Below are 22,553 nucleotides of genomic sequence, written 5' to 3'. Positions count from 1 at the left end.
ACTTGACTTAGTTTCGATTAACCGAATTGATCTATCTATCAGCACAGTCTATGAAGGCCATGCATACCAATTTTTGACTTGCCTTTACCCTAATCATGAGTTAAGTAAAAAAAAAAAACTCCACTTGAATTATCGCTTTCATTTGCTTTATCCTCACGAGGAAGTAAACAAAATACGATCGTTCGATTGCTTCGTTTCAAATAACGTCATGTCATTGTTCAGAACAATACGACATACATGGGTATGCTGTTCTACAGTCACGAAACGACGCCGAAAAGTACGTTATATTATTCCACATTTGAATTCGCCGCATTTTTAACGGCATTGAGAAACTACCGAAACTACACAGCCGTCGCGACGCCTGGCGCCGGCGCATATCGGGTCGATGGCGTCGAGGAGCGCCATTTTGTTCAGCTCATTCCATTCGCATTCGTTGACAGTTGGAAGTACGTGCGTGATGTTTATGGATTTTAAAAAACATGCAAGGCGCGCCGGATTGCATCGTATTCAAATAATTATTAGTAGCTCGACACCGAGCTTATTGCTTTGCTAAATAGATGGACTACTCCAAAGATAATAATGCCGGTCGACATAAACCGCCTGACAGAAGGCTGGCTGGAGTTGGAGAGCGATCCAGGTGCGCAATAAGCAATCAAACGTCCCAGCATCCGGGCCCGAGATAAGAGCGCGTAGATCGCGACAATTCAAATTTTTGAATTCTGATTCGAAACTGTGTCCTCACTCGGTTGCGTTATACAAAACGAACCGAATTGCGCAGAATATGGATATAAATTTTTCATCATTTACAGAATAAAGATTACCCCGTGTGTATTAAATATCACATTTTTTTTTCCTTTACTTATGCCAATAACTTTTCTCTCAGGTCTTTTCACTCTGCTCCTCGAAGACTTTGGTGTGAAGGGTGTCCAGGTGGAGGAAATATATGACCTACAAAAGTCACTCGAGGGTCCGATCTACGGTTTCATATTTTTATTCCGTTGGATTGAAGAGCGCAGATCACGGCGCAAGGTTGTCGAACAAGATGAGAGTTTCGTCAAGGACGAAGATATAGTCAATAACATATTTTTTGCCCAACAGGTAAGTAGATAATGTACATCTACAACTTATACTTGGACAAATTGAACGATTGAAACAAAATTTGTGATTTACTCACCTGAATCAGTAGCCACTGCGACACATAATATATTTAACATTTTTTTTTACCCATATTCCAGGTTGTTCCTAACAGCTGTGCGACTCATGCTCTCCTATCCGTTTTATTAAACTGCCCTTCGATCCATCTGGGCACAACTTTGTCGCGGCTGAAAATCCATACCTCCGGCATGTGTCCAGAGAACAAGGGATGGGCGATTGGCAATACCCCGGAGCTGGCTTGCGCCCACAACTCCCACGCAATGCCCCAGGCCAAGAGACGCCAGGACAAAAACACAGGTGTATCGACTGGCAGATTCACTGGAGAAGCTTTCCATTTCGTCAGTTACGTACCGATCAATGGCAGGCTCTTCGAGCTAGACGGTCTGAAACCCTATCCCATGGACCATGGTCCTTGGGGAGAGCACGAGGAATGGACGGAACAATTTAGGCGTGTGATTACCGACAGACTGGGAATGGCGACGGGTGAACAGCTCCAAGATATCAGGTTTAACTTGATGGCTGTAGTGCCTGATCGGAGACTGGCGATATCTCATAAGCTGACTATGTTAAAGACCAACAGGCAAATTGTTCTGGAGGCTCTACAACAGCTGGTGAAGTTGAGCCACTCTGAAAGCACGTCTGATAAAACTGGTATGCACGGTGAAAGAGGAGACAGAAAGGAGGAGAGTGACAAAGTTATCGAGGATGGACACGCTATAGCCAAAATTGATGGAGATGGCTCCCTTTCCATACCCACTATCAGTGTCGAACAGTGCGATGCTGTAAATAACGGCGGTGAAAACTCGACCGCGACTACGAGCACAGTAAAAAATGAGACAAGGTAATAACAAACCAATAACAACTTATGTTAATAGTTTGCCGAGTCCTGCTTTCCTACCGCAGGTACTGAAGGTTCAATCTCAGAAGTTTTATTTTGAATTAAGCCAAGAAACAAATAAATGAATTAATGAAAATAAAAAACACGATACAGTCGTGAGTATAATTTTGTCCGGAAATATCACCGTTTTACGATTGACGACCAGTTTCTTAAACTAGGTATTTACAAAATGTTCTCGTACTTTGTTCAATTGAATACATAATCAAAACATGCGATTTACATATTTATTAGTTCAAAAATGCACACATACGTTTACTTTATAGCCCGTAAAGCTTACAGTTTGGTAGAGTCTGTCTCACATGCCTCAAACGAGACATTTAACTATAAATGTGATGTTGAATAGGACGAGTTCTTTAACATAGGGTTCAAATTTCTCCAAATGTATTATTTCCTAATTCCGATTTGGAAGCATTCGCGTAACCTTATGTTGCGAGATAATAAATTGTTCACGCCATTTCTCACTTCGATATAAGCGAATGAAACTTTTCAGCGGCATGGAGAAGGTCGTAATGTGCGCTTTAGATTACGCGACGCCTTTGAGAATTCAGACGTCTCCGGCCCACAGCTCGTCCAGTACAGATACGTCGTCGGAAATCGGTTCGGCGTTCAACTCTCCCACTCAAGGTGAGTTGAAACAATGACAGTTAAATAGCCTCGCATCGTTTCCTAGTTGTGCAGACATTTTTCTGCTGACAAAATATCAAACTATTGGGACACACCATTCGACGGTACTCAATGTCCGTTGATTTCTTCTTGTCAGAGTAACAGAGGTAGTAATGATTCTCGGACGACGGATCCCCGTGCTTTCCAATTGATTGGCACGGATTCCCATTCGAGTCTTTTTCCAGACTGTTCGTAGTCTTGGGTCTTGCGGTAGTAGGCGATATCCTGAGCGACGTCTTGCTGGAGTCACCCAGACACAACGCGTATTCGTTAGTTTCGCAGAGTCGTTTGTACTGGTTGAAAGCGGTGTTCTTGGGACAAGAGAATTGACGGATTTTCGCGGTGGCCGGATCACAACTGTAGTACTTGGTGCAATCGGTAGAATTTGGCAACCTCACGCCACTCGTGCACGGAATCAATTCCACAGTCTCAGTCGTCAGCTGGTGAGCTATACGTTTGTATTTACTTATAGTAAAGTACTGTCGATTTGCTAAGCTGTCACTGACCACGACTATATTGTCAGCAGCTTCAGGTCCATTCAACACCACATCCAAGGAATCAACTGTAGTTGATTCCTCCTGATCACGCAGGCTCGTTGTCTCCGGCTCCTTCGTTTCAGCATCGCTTCGTAGACCTCCAGCTTTACCGTTTTGCAATTGAGATTTAAGGATGTAATTCTTGATCAACAAATTCAGTATAGCCGAGTCTCGATTGTTGTTTGAAAATCTCTCAGCGTTGGTGTCATAGTCGTCGCTAGTATACTGTGCCGGCGGTTTGGCAGTCGTTCTTTCTACAGCCGTAATCGTCGCGATTGACGGTTGTCTGTCCAGAGGAACGCCCTGGGCTTGATAGGCTATCAACCGTTCAATTAACTGAGTCAAACGCTGCAGGTGATTCTGAAGTTGTTCCCCATTTGCGTTCACGGGTGTAGCCAGGGCCTGCTGGCCGTTTACGAAATGATAAAGATAGTTGTCCTCGCTGTGCTTTATCGCTATCGGCAATCCGATGTTCTGAATTGTTCTGTCGATTTGGTTCGAGTAGGTATTCGGCGGCGTAGCTTCGATCAGAGGGTAGGGCGTCATCGTTGTCTGGACGCTGTCATCCTTCTCAGCGTACTTGTCCGTATTGTCGAGGGACTCGCTGAACTTCGACACACCGTCTTCGGCGTACTCCAGATAACTCGTCTGCGTCGAGTCAATCAGATTGGGAATTTGTTGCGTCGTTGTTTCCGGTGATTCCGTAGCGAGGATGTCACAAGTCCAGGAATCTCCCGGCAGGACGCACATTCTCAGGTACGGTTGAAAAACCTGAGATCGAATCAACGATTGAATAGATTTCTGCACTTTCAGGTGTTTTGTTTACCGACAGGCATGAAAAAAATTGACTGTCGCGTCGCAGGGTCACGTGACTCTTGGAAAGACTAAATAATTGCCAAAAAACTCACCAGACCGTTCGTGCATTTAGCCGGAGCCCAAACGTATCCTCCGCTGGGTAGATTGATGCACTTGTAAAATATTGTGCAGCTCGTTGGATGCGGTTTATTCGGCTCCGGACATTGCGATGCCGATCCGATACCCAGGAGGGCCAGGAAAATTGAACATATCTCAATGCCGCGCATGGTCTTTGGTCAGAGGTTTCGGCCTCACTAAGAACTTTCTTGCACTTCGAAATCTTCTTATACGTGTTTAACACATTCTCGTACAATTAGAACAGTCCTATTGACACTGCTCCTGACTTCTCCTTTGTCGGGTACAGTTAGATGAACTTGTTTCACTCCCAGCGTATTGCGTCCTCAACTGGCGCGATGCAGGGTGAGCTATTATTTCCTCAAGATTTCTCAACGCCCCTCGAATGGTGGTTTTTTAAAATCTGGAATATTTAACAAAAAATTATGCATTGTCCTTTGGAAATTCCGGAAAACAAAGGAAAACATCATTTTTATACGAGGTGGAAATTGTAAGAATTAGTCTGTTTAGGGTAAAGGGACTGGTAACAGTTGTTCTTCGTGAAATGAATGATCGCGTTAGCAAAAACTTCAACTTCAGCTTTCTTCCGAAATATTGGAACACGTTGTCGAAATTTCTGTTTACGTAACGTGTGGTTATATACACAGCAGAGTGTAGACATAACTGTCCAAATCACATCTACTAATTGTATAACTATATATCAACTCGAAATACGGCCAGTGGGTATTGAGAACAGTTATAGTTGCGGTTTTCTTGAAAGATAATCATGCGTGCCACTTCTTGACTAAACTGAAGATGACATAATTTTGTAACTTGCGAGCAGAAAAAATGGATAATTATGTTGATTATAATGTGAAATTCTCGTCAAGATGCTCAATGAAGCAGATTTGAAAAAAATGTCACTAATATCGATTAACATTTACAGCTTGGGGCTGGAACTCTGGCCAGAGTAGTCCGACATCGACGAAAGACTTCAAAAAATTTGTTGTCATTCGCGTGGCGGGAGATGAGAAACACGAGACAGGCTTGAGTAAGATTATTTAGTATAATTTCTCCTCCTCCCATACCTCGTGGCATCTCTCTAGAAATAATCATTGACTAATTACAAAGCCTATCGACGTGTTAATAACCGTTTTTTCATACCCACCGCCTCTGGCAGGTCGCTCCTTGGGTAATATAAACATCAACGGCAAGAGGCTAGTGTCCGACAGTGGTCATCTGCACAAAAAAGTCTGTCTGTCCGGAGAGGTGCGAATACCGCACGCTCGGGTTAAAACGAGTAACGGAGACACGGTGACGGAGGAAAAGAAGGTTGAGAAAATGGACTCAAAATTGTGCTCGAAATATCCGGAACTGTTCGAGCCGCACACCTTTGCCCCGAAGGACCTTCTCGCGTTGCTGAAGAACCTCGAGCACGAGATAAGCATATGCGAGAACAGTTTGAAAGACGAAAACGATAAGAGAAACAAATACAAAGTTAGTCGGTTTTCGGTAGATTTGACAAAAAGGACAAAGATGGAAATTTCGGTTCTCATTCTATCGGTGTTGTTTCACAGATCGACGACTGCCGGCGGACCCACAACTATGACGAGTTCATTTGCACTTTCCTCTCTATGCTGGCGCAACAAGGAAAACTCGCGGAATTGGTCCAGCAGCATCTGTCTTTGAAAAAACATACTTCTGTACCCGTCAGCCGCGTTCATAGGTAAGACATTCTTTTGTTCCGGCCAATTCTTCGTTCATTTGGTTTTCTCAATTATTGCGTAATATTTACTTTATACTTTCAGATCGGCAAAGAAAACAGACTCGAGACCGAATTCTTCGCGACGACGTCGAGGCAGAACCAAATGCAAGAAACGTAAATAAGTTTATTGTTATAATTTCTAGGCCTGCGAATGAAATAATTATCACAATATTAATCACATTTACCGCGTGATAGAAATAGTGAATTGTATATGCATAGATACAATTTTTCATATTAAATTATTAACACTATATTGAAGAAACATGTTTTACCACTTTCATTACTAGTGCTATCATTAAACTAATGAAAGCGATCCACCATCTTTGGATCTACGATCTGGTAACACTGCATATTACAATAGTGAAAATATCCATTTATGGATAAGCGCACACGTATACGCAAACTTTTATAGAAATACTGAGAAAGTTTAGAAAATATCTACAATTCGTTGTTTCTGCCATGCGTAAATTCGTACTTCTGTAATACTCGTATTATAATTAACGCATCTGATTCAGTATAAAAATACGTTTGCAAGTTTGCTTGTAATAATTGCATATGCAGTGTGTGTAATATAATAATGAATAATATAAATTGAATCCATCAGTCTCCCTTCACTTGTGCTCCACTCGCAAATTTGACACAACCCTTGTGCTTCATGAATCGTTTTTGCATAAGTGATATACGACGATTATCCGCACATCAATATGTGAACTGTCTATCTGAAACCTTGGTTAAATAACTTCGGTGTAGAATAAATTCAAATAATTTCTTACCGATTCTTCGCTCCGTTCTGAAAAAGGAAAAGCAAAAACGTGGAAAAAAAGGGGAATGCTGGGACTTCGACCGCTCAAATCTTCGCCTCTTTGGCCCCAATTGCATGATGAAAACGGTCGACAGGGACACGAAAGTATTTGGCAAAAATGAGTAAAACATCTCGTAAACATATTCCTATTACTAGGCACATTTATTGACCAGTCGACGCCCTAATCCAATGTATGGTGGGTATGTGTGTGTGTAGTGTATACATGTGTACGTGTACATATATACATATGTTCCTCAGATATGTTTTTCTATCGTATATACTTATTTATACAGTACGTACTCAGGCAATATTTTTCACTTCTTCGCAATAAAAAGCTATCGATCAAGGTGCGCACCGTTCCTGAGTAAATGTCTGCCGTTAACTTTCAAATATTCTGCTCTAGTTAAAAAATAGTCGTTAGAAAAATTTCATCAAATTTGCATAATAATGTAGATGTATATCATGTATATGCTACACAGATGGTATATAATACATCGCGGCATGTTTTGAAATTGTTTATTTCTTACTTTGAGGTTACCGAACTTACACCATACAGAACAGTCTTGCTCTTTCCATTTCCTATCTTTCTTTCTTATTAACTTGACCCCGTCGGAATAAATTTTTTGTTTTTCTCGAACCTGTAGTTTATATTTCATCAAGATTACATATAAATATATCTATATACACTCGTCGTTTTTCACGAACAATAGAAAAGAGTTAGAAAAAAAGAACATCGTGAATAATAATAATAACGTTTAACCAATAAATAATTAGAATCTAATATGTATAATAATTAATAAATCGCCTTCGGTGGGGTTTCACCGAGACATCATTTTTGTATAATACATCACACACTTAAGGCGGATCAAGATCAAATATTACGGTACGTTGCGTATTTATTGTGTGTGTGTGTCTGTGTGTGTGTGTGTGTGTGTGTAGAATATAATAGAATACACATACGAAACAATTTCAAAACTTTACCATAATCGTTGTATTATCACGTAATGTACAAAGTATACGTATATCACTTTCATATCTAGTCGACACAGCACTTCCATCGATTTTTTTTCCGCTTTGTTATTTTCTTTTTTCGAGTTTTTTTTCTGTTTTGTTGGTTTAGTTTTTTACCTTCTCATACAACAATTCTTCTCACATCACAATAAATCATATAAATATTCTTTATGTTTATACTATATATGTATAATATGTATACGCATACTGAACTAAACTACATTTTGTATGTATAATATATTTCTATATAATAACAGTAGCAAACGATATAAAAACAATGACAGATATAATAGGAAAACTTCAGTCCTGTATACCTGCGTTATGATATATTTATGTATAATATTTTCAACTCCTTTTGCAACACCAATAGTTATAAACAGTCTTGTATATTGGGCTTGAAGAGAATCGATCAATTGTTATTTTCATAATTTATCATCATCAGAATTATCTCGTTACAGTAAAAATATTGTTATTTTTATATCACGTTAGCTGTGGCTCTGGCTGCGGCTACAATTTAATATGTATATCTGGTTTCGTATCTACGGTCCTTCCGATATACTTATACGTATAAGTTTAAACGCTGCCCCCCTCCCTCGTCACCGAGAATAAAAAACACAACAAAAATATCCTCGACATAAAATATATTCTCGCAATTACCTGTAGCAACAATTGCACTTCAAATTACACACACATGTTACATTATATTATATTATATTACACAATACGACAAATCTCTTAGTCGAGTATTGTTACTAAATAGGGTGCAACTTTAACTGTTATTATGATTATTCTCTTGCTGTTTAATGATCTCTTATATTGATATTATAATATTTATATAAAATTATAGACATTATGGTTGTTGGTTTGAGTGCGTGCGTGCGCGCGTGTGTGTGTGTGTGTGTGTTTATTTGTGTATTGCGTGTTTTTCTTTAAATAGTATACAATTCTACACATACAGTTAATATAATAAATAATTTCTGGTTACGTCTACAGTATTAGTGTTTTACTTAACATATAATATAATATGATATAACAATGTGTATATATATATATACTATATATACGTATATATGTATACACATATGCATGCACACAACGGTAATAATGCTAAAGCGTTGTTGTTATTATTATTATTATTGTTATTATTATTATTAATATTACTCTTATTACTGGTAATAGATAAACTTTTATATATATGTTACACTGTGTATACCCTATTTTATTACGTACGATTTCATGGGTCAGATATTCTTCCGCGGCGAAATTACTTTTTTGTGGCAAATTTATGATTAGATTTGTTTTTTTTTTTTTGTTTTTTTCTGTTTTTTTTTTTACAAAAATACATCGAACGATTGGTGATTCATTAACACATTCCGTTGGAAACGCGTAATCGATAAATAATGAAATTTAATACCGCAACGAAGCAATAGTGCTTGACCCATGTAATTATATCCGTACTAATTTCAAATATACTTCATGTCTCTCAAATCTCTCCTAGTTTATATGTAGTAGTTTAGAATAATTTCAAATGATTCTGTTTGTTTATGTGTAACTTTTATCTTTCCTTGATTTACTTAAGTTTGTTATGTCTCGTTTGCGGCCTCGATTCGGATGATAGATAGATTATAGCCACATTTCGGTGCCCCTCATCTACCTCTTTCTCCCACATCCATGTCAATAAAAACTGGTCCAATTTTTTCTCACAAATTTCTTTCCTCTACTCAACTCTTGTTATACACGTGATATATCCAAAAATACATTGACGTTCGCATTCGAAAAATATATGATATAAATATATAATATTTGTGTATGATACGTAGGCATATCTATAGATATATTTTACTACATATATATATAATATATATATATATGTATGTATATGAATCTGTATAATTTGGTAAAATTGATATAAATAGAGACAGAATCGTCGACGGTCATTTATATTGATGAACATATAGAATGTTTGTTTCTTTTTTATTTTCTTGTCCATTTCGATCGATCGTCAAGCATTTTTGTTGTTAAATCCGAAAGTAATTAATAAAATTATCATCCAGTTGTGCCATATTCTGTGCCTTATGAAAATTAATTCATGCTAACATGTGGTAACGTAGATAATTGAGTTCGCTTATCGAAATTGAAGATCTTCGCAAATGTTAAACTGTTTCGAGTGAAACCGTTACACCGCGTGGCACCGTGCAACAATTATGAATGAATAAAATTTTTTTTTTTTCATTTCTTCCTAAATACCGCAAGTGAAGGCAAGAACAAGTGTTATCAATGATAATAATAATAATAATAATAATAAAGATAATAACAATAACAACAGAAATTCTAACAGTAATAGTAACAATAAACATAACAATACTGGATAAGTGGGTAACTGAAGAAGATCTTCCATTTCGCAGGTCTCAATGGGCTTTAAAACGATTCGGAAACAAGTAGGAAAATAAAAATTAGAAAGTGAGGGGGTCTAAGATAGAAAACTACGGACAGAAGTATAAAATATACTCGTATAGTGACAAAAAGTGAATCGAAATAAGTATGGACAGTCAACAAACGTTGCGTTCGATACAGTGACGATATTTGTAAAATTCCAATTCCGTCGACTTTCATTGCATCACGAATAATATACATATATAGTTGCTAATAACATGATGATATTTGATTAATAAATAGCAATCATTGTTTTAGAAATATCCTGGTGGTGATGGCTAGCGGCGCAGTTGCATCGATATGCGTTGTATAAATCCGATTATACCTATACTGCATTCAAAGAGATAGGATTTCACGGATTGAAACTAGCTAACGGTGTTTTATATTTATACCGATAATAATATTAGTATTAGTGATAGTAGTACTAGTAGTAGTAGTACCTAGTAGCGGTGTGGTGTAGTAATAACATTAGCTGTACACAATGGTGGCGAAAGGTATTACATTATTATCATTAATATTATCGTTATTATTATCATAATCGTCATTAAAATTCATATTGTGATTGTTATCATCGTTATTTGTTTACGCATATTGGTCTAGACGTCCCTATATATATATATATATATATATATACATACGCGCTCCCCCCCACACACACACACACACACACACACACATATCTGCGTATTGTTGTTTTTCAACAACCATAAAACGTTCACCCTAAGTCCTCAACACTGGTTGAAACTTTAGAAAGATCCGTAAGCTTTCCGCTCCACTAGTTATTCGTATCCATCTCAAATTTTTTTCGACATCGATGAAAGTACACGAGAAAAGAAATGCTTCGAAAGTTATTATTCAATTTCCACAGTCACGTGCAATACTGTTGATTCTCAAAGTATTCCTGTTGTTTCTTTTCTAGTAACTTTTTTCGTCACCCACTACTCGAATATTCTTTCAGTCATAACCAAGTCTGCTATCAAGTTGAGATTTGAAAATTTCATTGTTTTTAATATAAATACAACCAGAACAATATAGAAGTCGTATGCAAGTGTGATTATTATAAATTCGTATTTTAACAAAGTGTATAAAAACAAGTTTAGTTACATATAATATGTACTCGTATGATAAATATATATAATATATATTGATATTTTGTCGATACAACGATATTCTTGCAGAGTTAACAGAATTTGAAAAACTTGGATACGGGTCACGATTTGAAGAGACAAGGGGAGCGGTATCGTAATAAATTGAGGTCCGAAGGGGCAGAAGGCGGCGGGATGTGATCAATCCATTACCTCGTGTAAATCCGGCTTTTACGATCATTTTACGACTCGTGAGAAGGAGTCGTGGGTAAAAACGGAACCGGGCGGTAGTACGTCGTTTGTAAATATACATTGATGTCTGTCCGTTCATCGGGTAATCGGTATATATCCATACAGAATCATCACGCGTGATATTTCCAACATTGGAAATACGTGTACCGTACTATTTCACTGCGCCGCAGTTATAGGAACCTGCGCTGCCTGCTGTTGGTGTTGCTGTTGCTGCTGTTGCTGCTGCTGCTGCTGTTGTTGTTGTTGTTGTTGTTGTTGTTGTTGGGGTTGCTGTTGCTGCAGTTGGGCATCCCCAGGCTTGCTCAGACGGAGTATCGACTGTAACGAGGCGACCTCTGAGGCTAAGCGATCGAGCCTCGACTTGACTTCGTGCTCGCTCTCGGGAACGGGTGCAAGACTTCCAGGACCGGGCCACTCGGCCCCGAGGGATATGCCGGAGTCTCTCTCGTCGCTGGATCCTTCGTTGTCCCAGGGCGGCGAGGCTCGTGGTCCGGGTTCCTGCTTTATGCCCTGTAAGGCGAGAAGGGCGCTCGCGGCGTCCTTATCGCCGATCCTCGACTTGTGTCTGAGCTTGTGTGGGAGGCTGTTATTAACGGTTGTCTGAGCGGCGGTGACCTGGGGACCGCCCTCGTCGCCGCTGCCCGATGAAAGCTCGAAGGGCGACTGGGTCCTGCGACCCCTCGACAAATTGAGGGCGCTCGTCGTGTCGAAATGCATCGCCGGATGGCTGTAGGTGTACTGGAAACTGTCGGTCTCGGGGTAGGCCGTCGTCTCCGGGACGTAGAGCTGGGCAGGTGACCTGGGAGACCTCGCACCGCTGACGGGTTGGTGGATTACCGACGTGGGAACAGGGCTCGGAGACCTGGCGTATAGAATAGCGGCGGTCGGCGGGAGTTTGGGTCGTTTGACGAGCGGAGGCTCGGTCGGTAAGGCAGCGAGCACGTGCTCGGCGCTGATCTCCGACTCGCCGCATATACCGTACTTGTCGCGTATCGCCTCCAGCTGGGCCTTCAGAATGTGATTTTCTTTGCTAAGCTCCATCACGCGCTGTTCCAACACCATGTCATTGAAACGGCGTTTCTCCCGCGACCTCTTGGCGGCCTCGTTGTTCCTCCGACGCCTGTCCCAGTAGCTGTCGTCTTTCTTATTGTCGGGTATGAACTCCCGTTGTTTCCTCTGGGAGAACAGCTCCTTTCTGAGGTCGAAGTTCGGCCCGTACGTATCCGGATGACTTTGGCTCTCCGTGTCGCTGTGAGAGTGCTGGGACGTGCTTTGCGGCCCAAGATGACCCTGGTGACCGGGATGGGCCGGGTGATTCAGGGGCGGCATAGGGCCGTGATGTCCCCCCGTATGAGGTCCCCCGTGACCTGCGTGAGCCATACTGTGTCCTCCCGGCATATTTAAATTCAGGCAAGCGGTTTCACCGTTGATGGGCGATCCATTTTGACGGGCGACAAATTCTGCCACCATAATTTGTCTTCTTATGACATCTGTAACATAAATTACGTAATATATAGTTTGACGCGACATTAAACAAATTGATTTTCAATTCAATCATGCTTTCAACTTCGTTGTTAATAACAATATTATACGCACGGTATAAAATTTGCCACGGTATAATATAAGGCTGTCTTGAACAGGTGTTTCTTTTATTTCCAAGGTTGGGTGAGTTCTCAAGGAACGAAAACATAAAACGAAAGAGAAAAATCGAGAGAAAAACAAAGAGAGACAGAAAGAGAGTGATATGTGTGTACTAGATAACCGGGTACGACGCGATAACTTTCAGGCAAGTCGTGATCCTTGAACGTGAAATGCAGTCAATGTTTGATTAGTTATTTAATTTTTATTCAGTTTTTCTTGTTCTTGATAAACGCACGTATACACTTATCGACGCTGCTGTACGTGACTTAAGCGTACAAAGTAAAAATAAAAAAAAAATAATAAAAAATGAAATAAAGTAAACTTGTACGATGATTACAAAACGGAATTATCCGAGGTGAGTATTAAACACATATTTATACATTCCAAGGATTGTCGTCAGTGTTTGCGCATATACACATTATACCGATGATAGCTGATCTATCACTATATTTATAAACCTATGTATTCAATATATCGAAGCCAAGTACACGATGTTAACTCATGCTGCAGCCAGGAACAAGGAACTAACATTGTGTTCGACCTAGAGAAAACAACCTCCGCTAACCAGCGACCCAGACTCGAGGAGAATTGCGTCATGAGCGTTTCGTTGTCACCTTGTCAACTCATTGACTTATACGTACCTGTATAACAAGTGTAATGTGTGATCATAACGATTTTCATTTGAAAAACTTTCCGCACGGCATGTAACCAAGTGTACGTATATGTACAAGTACTTATATATTTAGTATAACAAATTAGAGAACCTCTGGGAATCAGATGGAACGCCATTTTTTCTACAGTTCTGGAAATTACAAATACGTCTTCCGTGTAGAGACGTCCACGAATATTTTGGTTTTGAATTGAAAAAAGCAAATCATTCTAAAGTTTCGTAAGTTGTGTATATATACCTAGATACTCGTGATCGCCCTGATTATACATTGTGTGCACACGCACCTATCTGTTGCGCAATAGACGAAATCGCAGTAGAGTCCCGATCAGCCTGTAAGTACATGTTCGATGTCATCTGAACGTGTTAACAAAATGAATCGGGCGCTTCGAATTCTGAGTGACTCGATGCAACACTTTGAAAACAGTTTTAGTCTTCTTCTTGGCTACAAAGTAGCAATAGACGAATAATTGTCAACCTGCCAACTATACAACCAGTGATAATGATGCCAAGAGAAAAAAAATAAATAAGAAAGCCAAAAAATTGTTTGTAGCCAAACCTATTAACTGCGACACGTATTTAATCTATATTCCGAACGGTCCTCGATACTTGGTACTCATCGAGTGACTAACGGCCGTTCGACGCGTTCGAAAATTGAAATTCAAAATCTGCCCACTCCAACCGCAACGCTTATCACGGTGGCTATCGCGTCACTCAGCCGTTCAGTGTCTTGTCTGCAATGGTCTAAGCACCGGTGCAGCGTCTATAACTTTAACCACAGAACATCCATTTGTAGCCGGTAACGAAGCCTAACCTGGACTAGAAAAGAAGAGAGAGACAGACAGACAGACAGACAGAGAGAGGGAAAGATGGCTTTTATCTTGCGGCTTCGTCGGATTACGCAACCTGCTGCAAGGTTGTGCCCCGTTCTACGACCACGTGCTCGCAGTCGTTACAACCGCGTGTTAGGTACGTATAAGTTGGCTGGTTGCTCGACAGGCGTCTCTGTTCGGCGTGCCGTGGCGGCAGCACGTCGATGACCCAGGTTAGTCGATTCACTATTATTTCCGCTCGTCAAATATTCCCGGAATTTTATTAAGCAACTGAAAATCCCCCGCTTGGGTATGCCTGTTTATGTATAATGTATGGATACATATACATAAAACACATATATAAAACCGGGTGAATCATTCGTGGAATAAATCGCTGGATCCGCGTTCGGGCTCATGCACGCGTTATATTGTTAGAACGTCCGACTACGTCCCGCTTATTATATTAAATTTCCATCCGACGAATCTACATGCTACACGTCATTCCCTCGGTGTTCCGAGGGTCCCAGAATCACCAAAAGAACAAGAAAAGTCGGTTCATCCGCGCTCCAAATAGAAACATGCTGCGTACACAATTCTGCGAATACATTAGTGATGGTCATGCAATAATATGCTTGTGTATGGTACAGCCGAGCCGTTTGGCGTTACGCAGTCCCTGAATGATGCAACATTGAGATATTAGTCAGAGGTTAATAGCTATAGATAATTGTTGTAGTTATCAGCAGCGGCTTCTGACTATCCTGCTGCGTGTAATATCCTCTTTTACATAACTATATATATGTGAATACATTCCTACAAGGGAAACCCGATAAAGTCACAAAACGTGATTAAATTTTAGTTCAATTCTGTGTATGATTCATAATTTTTGCCTTGTTTTTAAAACTCTCTTCCTCAATTTTCATGTTAAAATAAGCATTGCGCATAATTTTTTTTTTCTCTTCTTTACTTTGAAAATCATGCAATGTTGAGAAATATCCAAGAACAAACATCGAGAGGGGGAAACATGGAGAAAACTATCGATATTTCGGATCGAAAAACAAGACGGTAGTTTTCCTCCAGGAATTACGTAATTCGTGCCACATGAGTCTTATAATATCTTAGAACTATGTATCTACCCGAGTAACTGTCACGTGTGGGACCGTATAATCTCCTGCTATGCCTAGGTTCACTGTTCACGCAACGAAACGCGTCGCGTCGCATTCTATTTCCTTTACTTGCCCCGCCGCCGTTGGCTAGCCAGAAGCCTATCTTACTACAGCGCGTACAACGTACACGCATCTATTCAGGTATAACGGAGAAAAAAAATTTACCTAATTTATTACGCAAGATAAGTATAGCTACGTAACTTACACAGACTAGGTAACTGTTAATTCTGTTTCTCATTGTCACAGCCATGGGCGCGGGTGTTTGCGTGTTCCTTTTTTAAAAAATGATGTCATCAGTGGTGATTTGTTTTTCATGATATGATCATTTTGATTTCATCTTATTCACTCTGTTTTTTGTTATTTCTGTGATCGTGTTTATAACTACTACACAGCACCACGGATATTTCCTTCTCGTGATGTAACGATAAACACGCGTTTGAAAAAGAAATGATAAAAAGACAACGCAGTGCCGACGTTGTTGACCGATTTCTATATCACGAAACACATGAATATAATGTAAGTCCATGCCAGTATTGGTGTATGAAACTTTGGGATAAAACGAAACGTGAATCGTCGCCGTAGTATGAGATAAGCGGTTATGTTATTCAACATAATGCGATATAATATTAAGTGGCCTGGCTACAGGGGCATCATCGATGTAAAGTGTGTATTTTGTTCCTATAAATTTTTCCTTCTCCATTTCGCTATTTTCTTTATCTAACCCCGTCACCGCAGCTGAGCTATGCCCATTAATCCCGTGACGAGTATACTATTAGTAGTTATATATAAAGTACTAAGCATAGCAGTTAGTAATGGTGACCGACCGGGAGGGGGTGAAGCGACCCAGCGCCCATCCATGTTGCGCGGACACGTGTTTCCCTGGTAATATTGCGCAACGATGATTATTATTATCTAATATACATATATACACGTGTCATCGCAACTACGCAGTGATACAATGTAACGGTATAACAGCACAGGATCGCTTTAAACTATGCAGAACAGTATACATATAGGTATAATCCATCTCGTCTCTCGAACTACAATCATGATATTGTATGAATATACATTTATAGTAGTTAAAAAAATCTCCGCTATCTCAGTTTCTTTCTCTCCTCAATTTGTCGTATAATCATAATACGTATATTCACCGTCAGCTTTGATTATCAAACACTAAAGATAAATCTAGCCATACGCGATATACGCGATGAAACATCGGTCGGTGTAAATAGTAATATTCATTAGTGCTTTAACCTTACGGTTGACTTGTTTTCGGTCCGAAACAAAATGCGAGTTCGATTCTATATGGATGATATGACAATGTGAGATGAAAAAAAATATCACTGTCACGACTCGACTGATCGGTATAAAAAATATAGTAAACGAACTTTGTTTTCTTGGAGGTACATCTACTCTCTACGGAATTTTGATGTATACTTTGTCGTTTCAAAGAAACGGGAGTCTTGTGTACGGAACATGCGTATATTAGTTGTGAATAAGTACGTCAAACTAGCCTAACTAGTAACTAACACGACGGCTGCTTTTAGTGTGTTACATATATACACATAGGGGATTTTGAACTGCCGTCAGTGACAGAATTATCAATCCCGTTGGGTGTACACAGTTGAATTGATAATTAAATGGATGGGTGCCATCCGGGTTACAGATGGATGTAACAATCACATCTTCATATTGATATTAACCGCGTATGAATGAATGAATGAAGAAACTCGCCACGACCTATGCACAGAGTCAATAAAAAGGAAAAATAAAAATATTAACCAAGTGTAGGTATATTTAGAAAAGTTTTTTTTCAGGATTGCACAAGATTTGTGAAACAGACCTATACATCAGTGGTCAATTCATTGCGTATTAATTGCGTATTGGACGAAAGCACGCATGATTCGCTCATACACGAGATTGAGCAAACAGGAAATCGATTAGACGACGGGCACGTGCTCCGCAAATGTTATCAGCTTTGTATTAAAACGATTGACATACATAAATAGATATAAACGAGCATGAGCCAAACAGTCGTGCATCACAGTTACGAGAATAAAAAAAGATATCAGGGTAAGGAATCGATACAAAAGTGTTCGATAGCTTGTACAAGTACGCGTTGGACAATGCTCCTCATCCCATCGACCGATCGATCTATCGATCGGTTTATCTACCTATCGTTATACCGTATGCAATACTCGCATGTTGAAAGAGAGAGATACTTGGAAAGTTAGATGGACGGAAATGATAGCGAGCCTCCGCATGTGTGTCACAAAGCACCGTTACTCGTCGACCAGCACGCGCATATCATTTGCACGAGAATATATCCACACCTATACTACTTTTTGACATCATTGCATCATCACTACTATTATCACCATTCCGTGTCGATAATCTGTTGTCTATCTATCCAAGAGTCCTCGTTTCCACATGTTTCTTTACGAGCGTCAAGACGAGTGACGTTGAAACTAACAAGTGGAAACCGTATGCGATAAATTATTAGATCCATGCATAGACTTATCGAGAGATAGACTGTGCAGTTGTGCATCGAGCTGAAGCCGTCATAAGAGAGAGAGAGAGAGTGACAGCTGGAGCCGGACCTCTTCGTTGCACGATTGAAAGAGTGGGGAGTAGCCGCCAGGCGGCGAAAGCAATGAGACAAGCAGGGAGGTATACTTGTACATACGACCTATGTGATTACTCCAGCGAGTTACCGATCAGAGTGAGAGATCCGGCTCCAGCTGTTGCTCTCTCTTTCTAATTACGGCTTCAGCTTGGAGCACAGACCGCGCATTCTATCTCCATAAGTCTATGGGTCCATGCATGTCAAATAATGCAGCAAGAATACAACGTAATGCAACAAGCGCGGAACATTTGTAACAAGAGCGCTGAAACTCTTCTGTGTATGTAGCTATCGCATTAAGTTATCGCATTGTCGTCGTATGAAATTACCAAGACGTTACGAGTACATGCACATCGTGTAAGTAAAGCGTTAAACTCACGCGTACGTAAAGAGATTAGTGTTTAAAGCGGTGTATAGTAGTAGCGGATAGTCGTCAAACATGATACACCACGTGCGCGCGTGATTGTGATGTTCAGAGCACGAAGAGTAAATTAGGCCGTGGCCTACTTATGTAGCTGTATATGTCGAGCACACAGCGTATACGTGTAACGTCTATAACACCGGACCGGTGGAGAGCGTCGAGTAGGCAGAGCTCCGACCCTGAACGAGAAGGAGGGCTCCTCTTCCTACCTCTTACCACTTATTTTCTCTTGTATAGTTCGCTTTTTTATTTTCAGTGTATTACTTTTTTTCCGCTAGTTACAATTGTCTCTTCAGTGCAGCAAGTAGTGATTATTCTTTGTTAACCACACCAATGGAGATAGTATCATCGTACACGCACCCTCTATTTATCGATACTTTATCCCGTGACATTTATTCATTCTTTCGATATCCTCGAAATGTGTTGCAGGTAATCAGATAAATACGCAATAATTGCGGGTTTTTCTACGTACTAAAATATACGCGCACTACGATCTACACGTGCTACTTTTAGCAGTTCAATTGATAATACAGATATTAGATTACATGTAATCTATAACTGGGCGACAATAAATATGATGCAATAATACGTAATGCGCAAGCATGTGGTGATAGTGGTGGTAGTGTATAGTAGTAGGCAGACAGGCAGGTAGTGGCAGCGCAGATGTAAAAGTCTGCAAAAATATTCGCGAGGACCGACGAAACTGGGTCAACGTTGATTATTATTATCATCATTATTATTACTGTTGTTTGTGCTATTTCAACTATTATTAACTACTACGACATTCGATGTACCTATCTGAGTTATTTTGTGTTGCTCCATTTTTTTCTTGTGACTTTTTTTCTTGCAATTCTTTCTCCGCAAAACATTTCTTATCTCTCGAGGCGGAATGAAATAACAACGTGTGATCCACTTGTACCAAATAATCGTCACGTATATCGATAGTGTGAAGGTGCGTATGGTGGCAGTGAATAGGTATTTGTAAAAATTCTTTGTTCAGATTCAACTGAAACAGGTTGAATCTATGTTGTGATGTTACAGATTTTCGAACGTGTAATACGGTGTCACGATTTGTTATATAAGTGCGTAAGCAGTAGATCGACAAGTAGAGATATAAATATAAGTGTGAAAGAAATATATTGCGGATCGTTGTGAAAATTCAGGTCAACGCCCGATTATGAGTTACGCGTATAAATTACCGAGATAAAAATTCAATGTTTTTTTTTAAATTGAAAATATTTTGCCCACCTTTCGATATACACCCCAAGCCCCGTGAGTGGTGTTATCTTACTGTGATAAACACGTCAATCACCGACACATCACAGTCCATATGCATACAACAATATTGATCACACAGCTTTTTTATTTTGCTAAATCGTTCGAGAGATTAACGCACCTATTCCTAATGGCCGACATACCGCAATGAATTTTCTTAGCGATATGTTGCGCCGTTTACAAAACATACCTCCTCAAGACGCGATTACTCATTGCATCAGTATACGTATATATATACGTCTGACAATATCAAGTTGTAGCTTCGAAACAAAGAAGATTACCATCGAGACTCCGAGAATGGTCAATCACTGCAATATGCACTCATAACGTCACCGCATAACAATGTTATACAATGTATACTTGGAGAAGGTATGGCGATTGGGGCGAAGGGGATAGATCAGACCGCGTGAAATAGTAACAGATCTTTCTCCACACGTTTGTACATTCTTATTTATAAACTTGTGATAATTCTTTTTTTCAGTTGCAGGTTGTACCTGTCGAAATAACCTCCAGACATTGCGATATGTATTTCTTGAAGTGTGCCGATGAGCAAACATTATTCCAACTATCCGACTCAAGATTTGATGAAGAATTTGAAATCCAGCATTGTGTCATAACAAGATAGTGTGACAAAATTTAATGTGGCGGCCGGTGAAGTATAGATGCATTGTAAGTTACAGGTAGAGATGGGCATTCGAATGGAACGCGCGGTATACCGCGCAGCTTGGCGGGACTTACGAAATTGTAATTAATTATCATTTCAATGTCACTGTCGGTGTAAACGAGGCGCGTGGCTCGTAATGTTACTCAATATATAGCTATTTGCATATGATTAAATCGGGTTTATTTTTGCCCATGTACCAATTGCATAATCTTTTAGTTTGATTCGGTGGCTTGCAGACGTGTGCCTTTCTTTCTTTCACGCTTTCTCCTTTTTTCTTATCTCTTTAGCTTTGTTCCTTTGTTTGCGAAAACACAAACGTCGTACGTGACAGTCAAAAATATCAGAGATAACACCGCGTTGTCAGTTAGACCTTACAAGAAGAAGAAGAAGAAGAACAGGAAGAAGAAGAAAAGAAGACGAAAATTGTAAACTCAGAAAAAGACATGTACTTACCAATTTTGGAAGGTTTTTTTGTTGTTGTCCTTGTAGTTATGGTTGTAGTTTTTAAGTCCAACAAAAAAGAATGAAGACTCGCTATGTTGTTCACTTGTATTAAAACGTTTTCAAGTCAATCCTCACAATGGATATAAATTGGGTGTGTTAAAAACGTTGTTAAATCAAATAAAAGTAACACTAGCACACACAATTGATTTCCAATATTTCAGTACCTATGGTCGTATTGTTTATAAACTGTTGTAAAGTGCGCGCAGATCGTTGATACAGACGGACACTAAAGACCACGTGTGTTCATATCCCTCGTAGCGTCTGGCGAAGACTGGCGGTTGATAAAACTCAACATTAAAACTCGGCTAAAGGTGGTTGAAACGTTCCAACGTGCAAATTGTCTTCCTTCACGACTACTGTCAGTGACAATCACAATGATATACGACAAATAGTGAAGTTCGCCGAAAAGTTGAAACCGTTTAACTTCCAACTTCAACGATTACGCGGTGTATCGTATGTTTACAAAGTAACAGATAAATGTTAAAATATTCGATTACAACCGTACGCAGAGTACCAGCGACGTAACGAACATTAACTCTGTGCACTTTCGTAGAAAATATTAAATAAGTAGCGTCGTCGTATAGTTGACGAAAAATCCTTGCGATTTTATGCGATAACGAGCAGTGTCTCGAGGAAAAGTTTTAAACGTCGCGCATCGACGATCAAACAACACGTGCGAACGGCTCGATACCGCGATCAGAACTGACTCTACTAAGCCGCCTCGAAGTAGGTACGAGACTCAGTCGCGAGTTCGGTCTACCGCTGCTGCTGCTGCTGCCAATGTCGCCGCCACCTCCCGGCGCTCTCTCGTTTAGGCGTCGAGTAGGAGTGGGAGGGGGGTGGAGGGGGGAGGAGGAGGACGAGGGTGAGGGTGAGGGTGAGGGCGACGCGGCTGGCTCACCGTCGTTCCTCCTGCGAGTCTATGCGCTACTTCGTCGTGCGCCCTCCGGAGGTATGTGTGTGTGTGTGTGTGTGTGTGTGTATGTGTGTGGGAGGAGGGGGCCTTCCTCTTCTCGCGACGATGCCTGGAGGGGGAGACGAGAACCGAGAAGCCGACGTCGCGCGAAGCACCGCGTAGCGTCGACGCAACGTACGGGGGAAGTTTATGTTCAGGATCAACCTTTCTCTCATTTTCTATCTCGTTCTCGCTATCCGGTCGCTGTCTCCTCCCCGCGTTCTAGAGTCAGTCACATAATCCTACACCCATTTGTGTTTACTGCGCTTCTAAGCGTCCCTCGATCCCCCGCCCGCGCAGCTTGAGCGTCTGACAAGCG

At 40.4% G+C, this 22,553-nt stretch overlaps 3 protein-coding genes across 4 annotated transcripts; 1 reads left to right on the top strand and 2 right to left on the bottom strand.

The window, feature by feature from the left end:
* Positions 1-412: 412 nt before the first annotated feature.
* LOC124411832 (ubiquitin carboxyl-terminal hydrolase calypso) lies at positions 413-10,740 on the top strand. 2 transcript variants are annotated; one of them, XM_046891298.1, is made up of 9 exons: positions 413-637; positions 884-1,098; positions 1,236-1,996; positions 2,544-2,677; positions 5,108-5,212; positions 5,342-5,658; positions 5,739-5,887; positions 5,970-6,096; positions 10,683-10,740. In XM_046891298.1, exons 1-8 carry the CDS (start codon positions 580-582, stop codon positions 6,046-6,048), a joined length of 1,818 nt encoding a protein of 605 aa, XP_046747254.1. In that variant the 5' UTR covers positions 413-579; the 3' UTR covers positions 6,049-6,096; positions 10,683-10,740. The 2 variants fall into 2 exon arrangements, with proteins under 2 accessions (XP_046747254.1, XP_046747253.1); XM_046891297.1 differs by lacking the exon at positions 10,683-10,740 and having other exon boundaries at positions 5,970-6,524.
* On the bottom strand, positions 2,671-4,466 carry LOC124411833. The gene is made up of 2 exons (XM_046891299.1): positions 4,161-4,466; positions 2,671-4,023 (listed from the first exon to the last, which is right to left on the bottom strand). Exons 1-2 carry the CDS (start codon positions 4,332-4,334, stop codon positions 2,698-2,700), a joined length of 1,500 nt encoding a protein of 499 aa, XP_046747255.1. The 5' UTR covers positions 4,335-4,466; the 3' UTR covers positions 2,671-2,697.
* A 587-nt stretch (positions 10,741-11,327) lies between the features above and the next one.
* LOC124411834 (NFIL3 like protein-like) lies at positions 11,328-22,059 on the bottom strand. The gene is made up of 2 exons (XM_046891300.1): positions 21,229-22,059; positions 11,328-12,999 (listed from the first exon to the last, which is right to left on the bottom strand). The coding sequence occupies exon 2, from the start codon at positions 12,977-12,979 to the stop codon at positions 11,666-11,668; it is 1,314 nt and encodes a 437-aa protein (XP_046747256.1). The 5' UTR covers positions 12,980-12,999; positions 21,229-22,059; the 3' UTR covers positions 11,328-11,665.
* Positions 22,060-22,553: the final 494 nt, after the last annotated feature.

The sequence above is a fragment of the Diprion similis genome, chromosome 10 (assembly GCF_021155765.1).
Source record: "Diprion similis isolate iyDipSimi1 chromosome 10, iyDipSimi1.1, whole genome shotgun sequence".
NCBI lineage: Eukaryota > Metazoa > Arthropoda > Insecta > Hymenoptera > Diprionidae > Diprion > Diprion similis.
The sequence above is the reverse complement of the archived record's forward strand: the minus strand, read 5'-3'. Positions and strand labels throughout refer to the sequence as shown.

Coding starts and splice junctions, on each gene's coding strand:
- LOC124411832 (XM_046891298.1), top strand. CDS start 580: ATGCCGGTCGACATAAACCGCCTGACAGAAGGCTGGCTGGAGTTGGAG. Junction 2,678..5,107: donor GTTCAACTCTCCCACTCAAG/GTGAGTTGAAAC, acceptor TAACATTTACAG/CTTGGGGCTGGAACTCTGGC. Junction 5,659..5,738: donor ATAAGAGAAACAAATACAAA/GTTAGTCGGTTT, acceptor GTTGTTTCACAG/ATCGACGACTGCCGGCGGAC.
- LOC124411834 (XM_046891300.1), bottom strand. CDS start 12,979: ATGGTGGCAGAATTTGTCGCCCGTCAAAATGGATCGCCCATCAACGGT.
- LOC124411833 (XM_046891299.1), bottom strand. CDS start 4,334: ATGCGCGGCATTGAGATATGTTCAATTTTCCTGGCCCTCCTGGGTATC. Junction 4,024..4,160: donor CTAAATGCACGAACGGTCTG/GTGAGTTTTTTG, acceptor ATTCGATCTCAG/GTTTTTCAACCGTACCTGAG.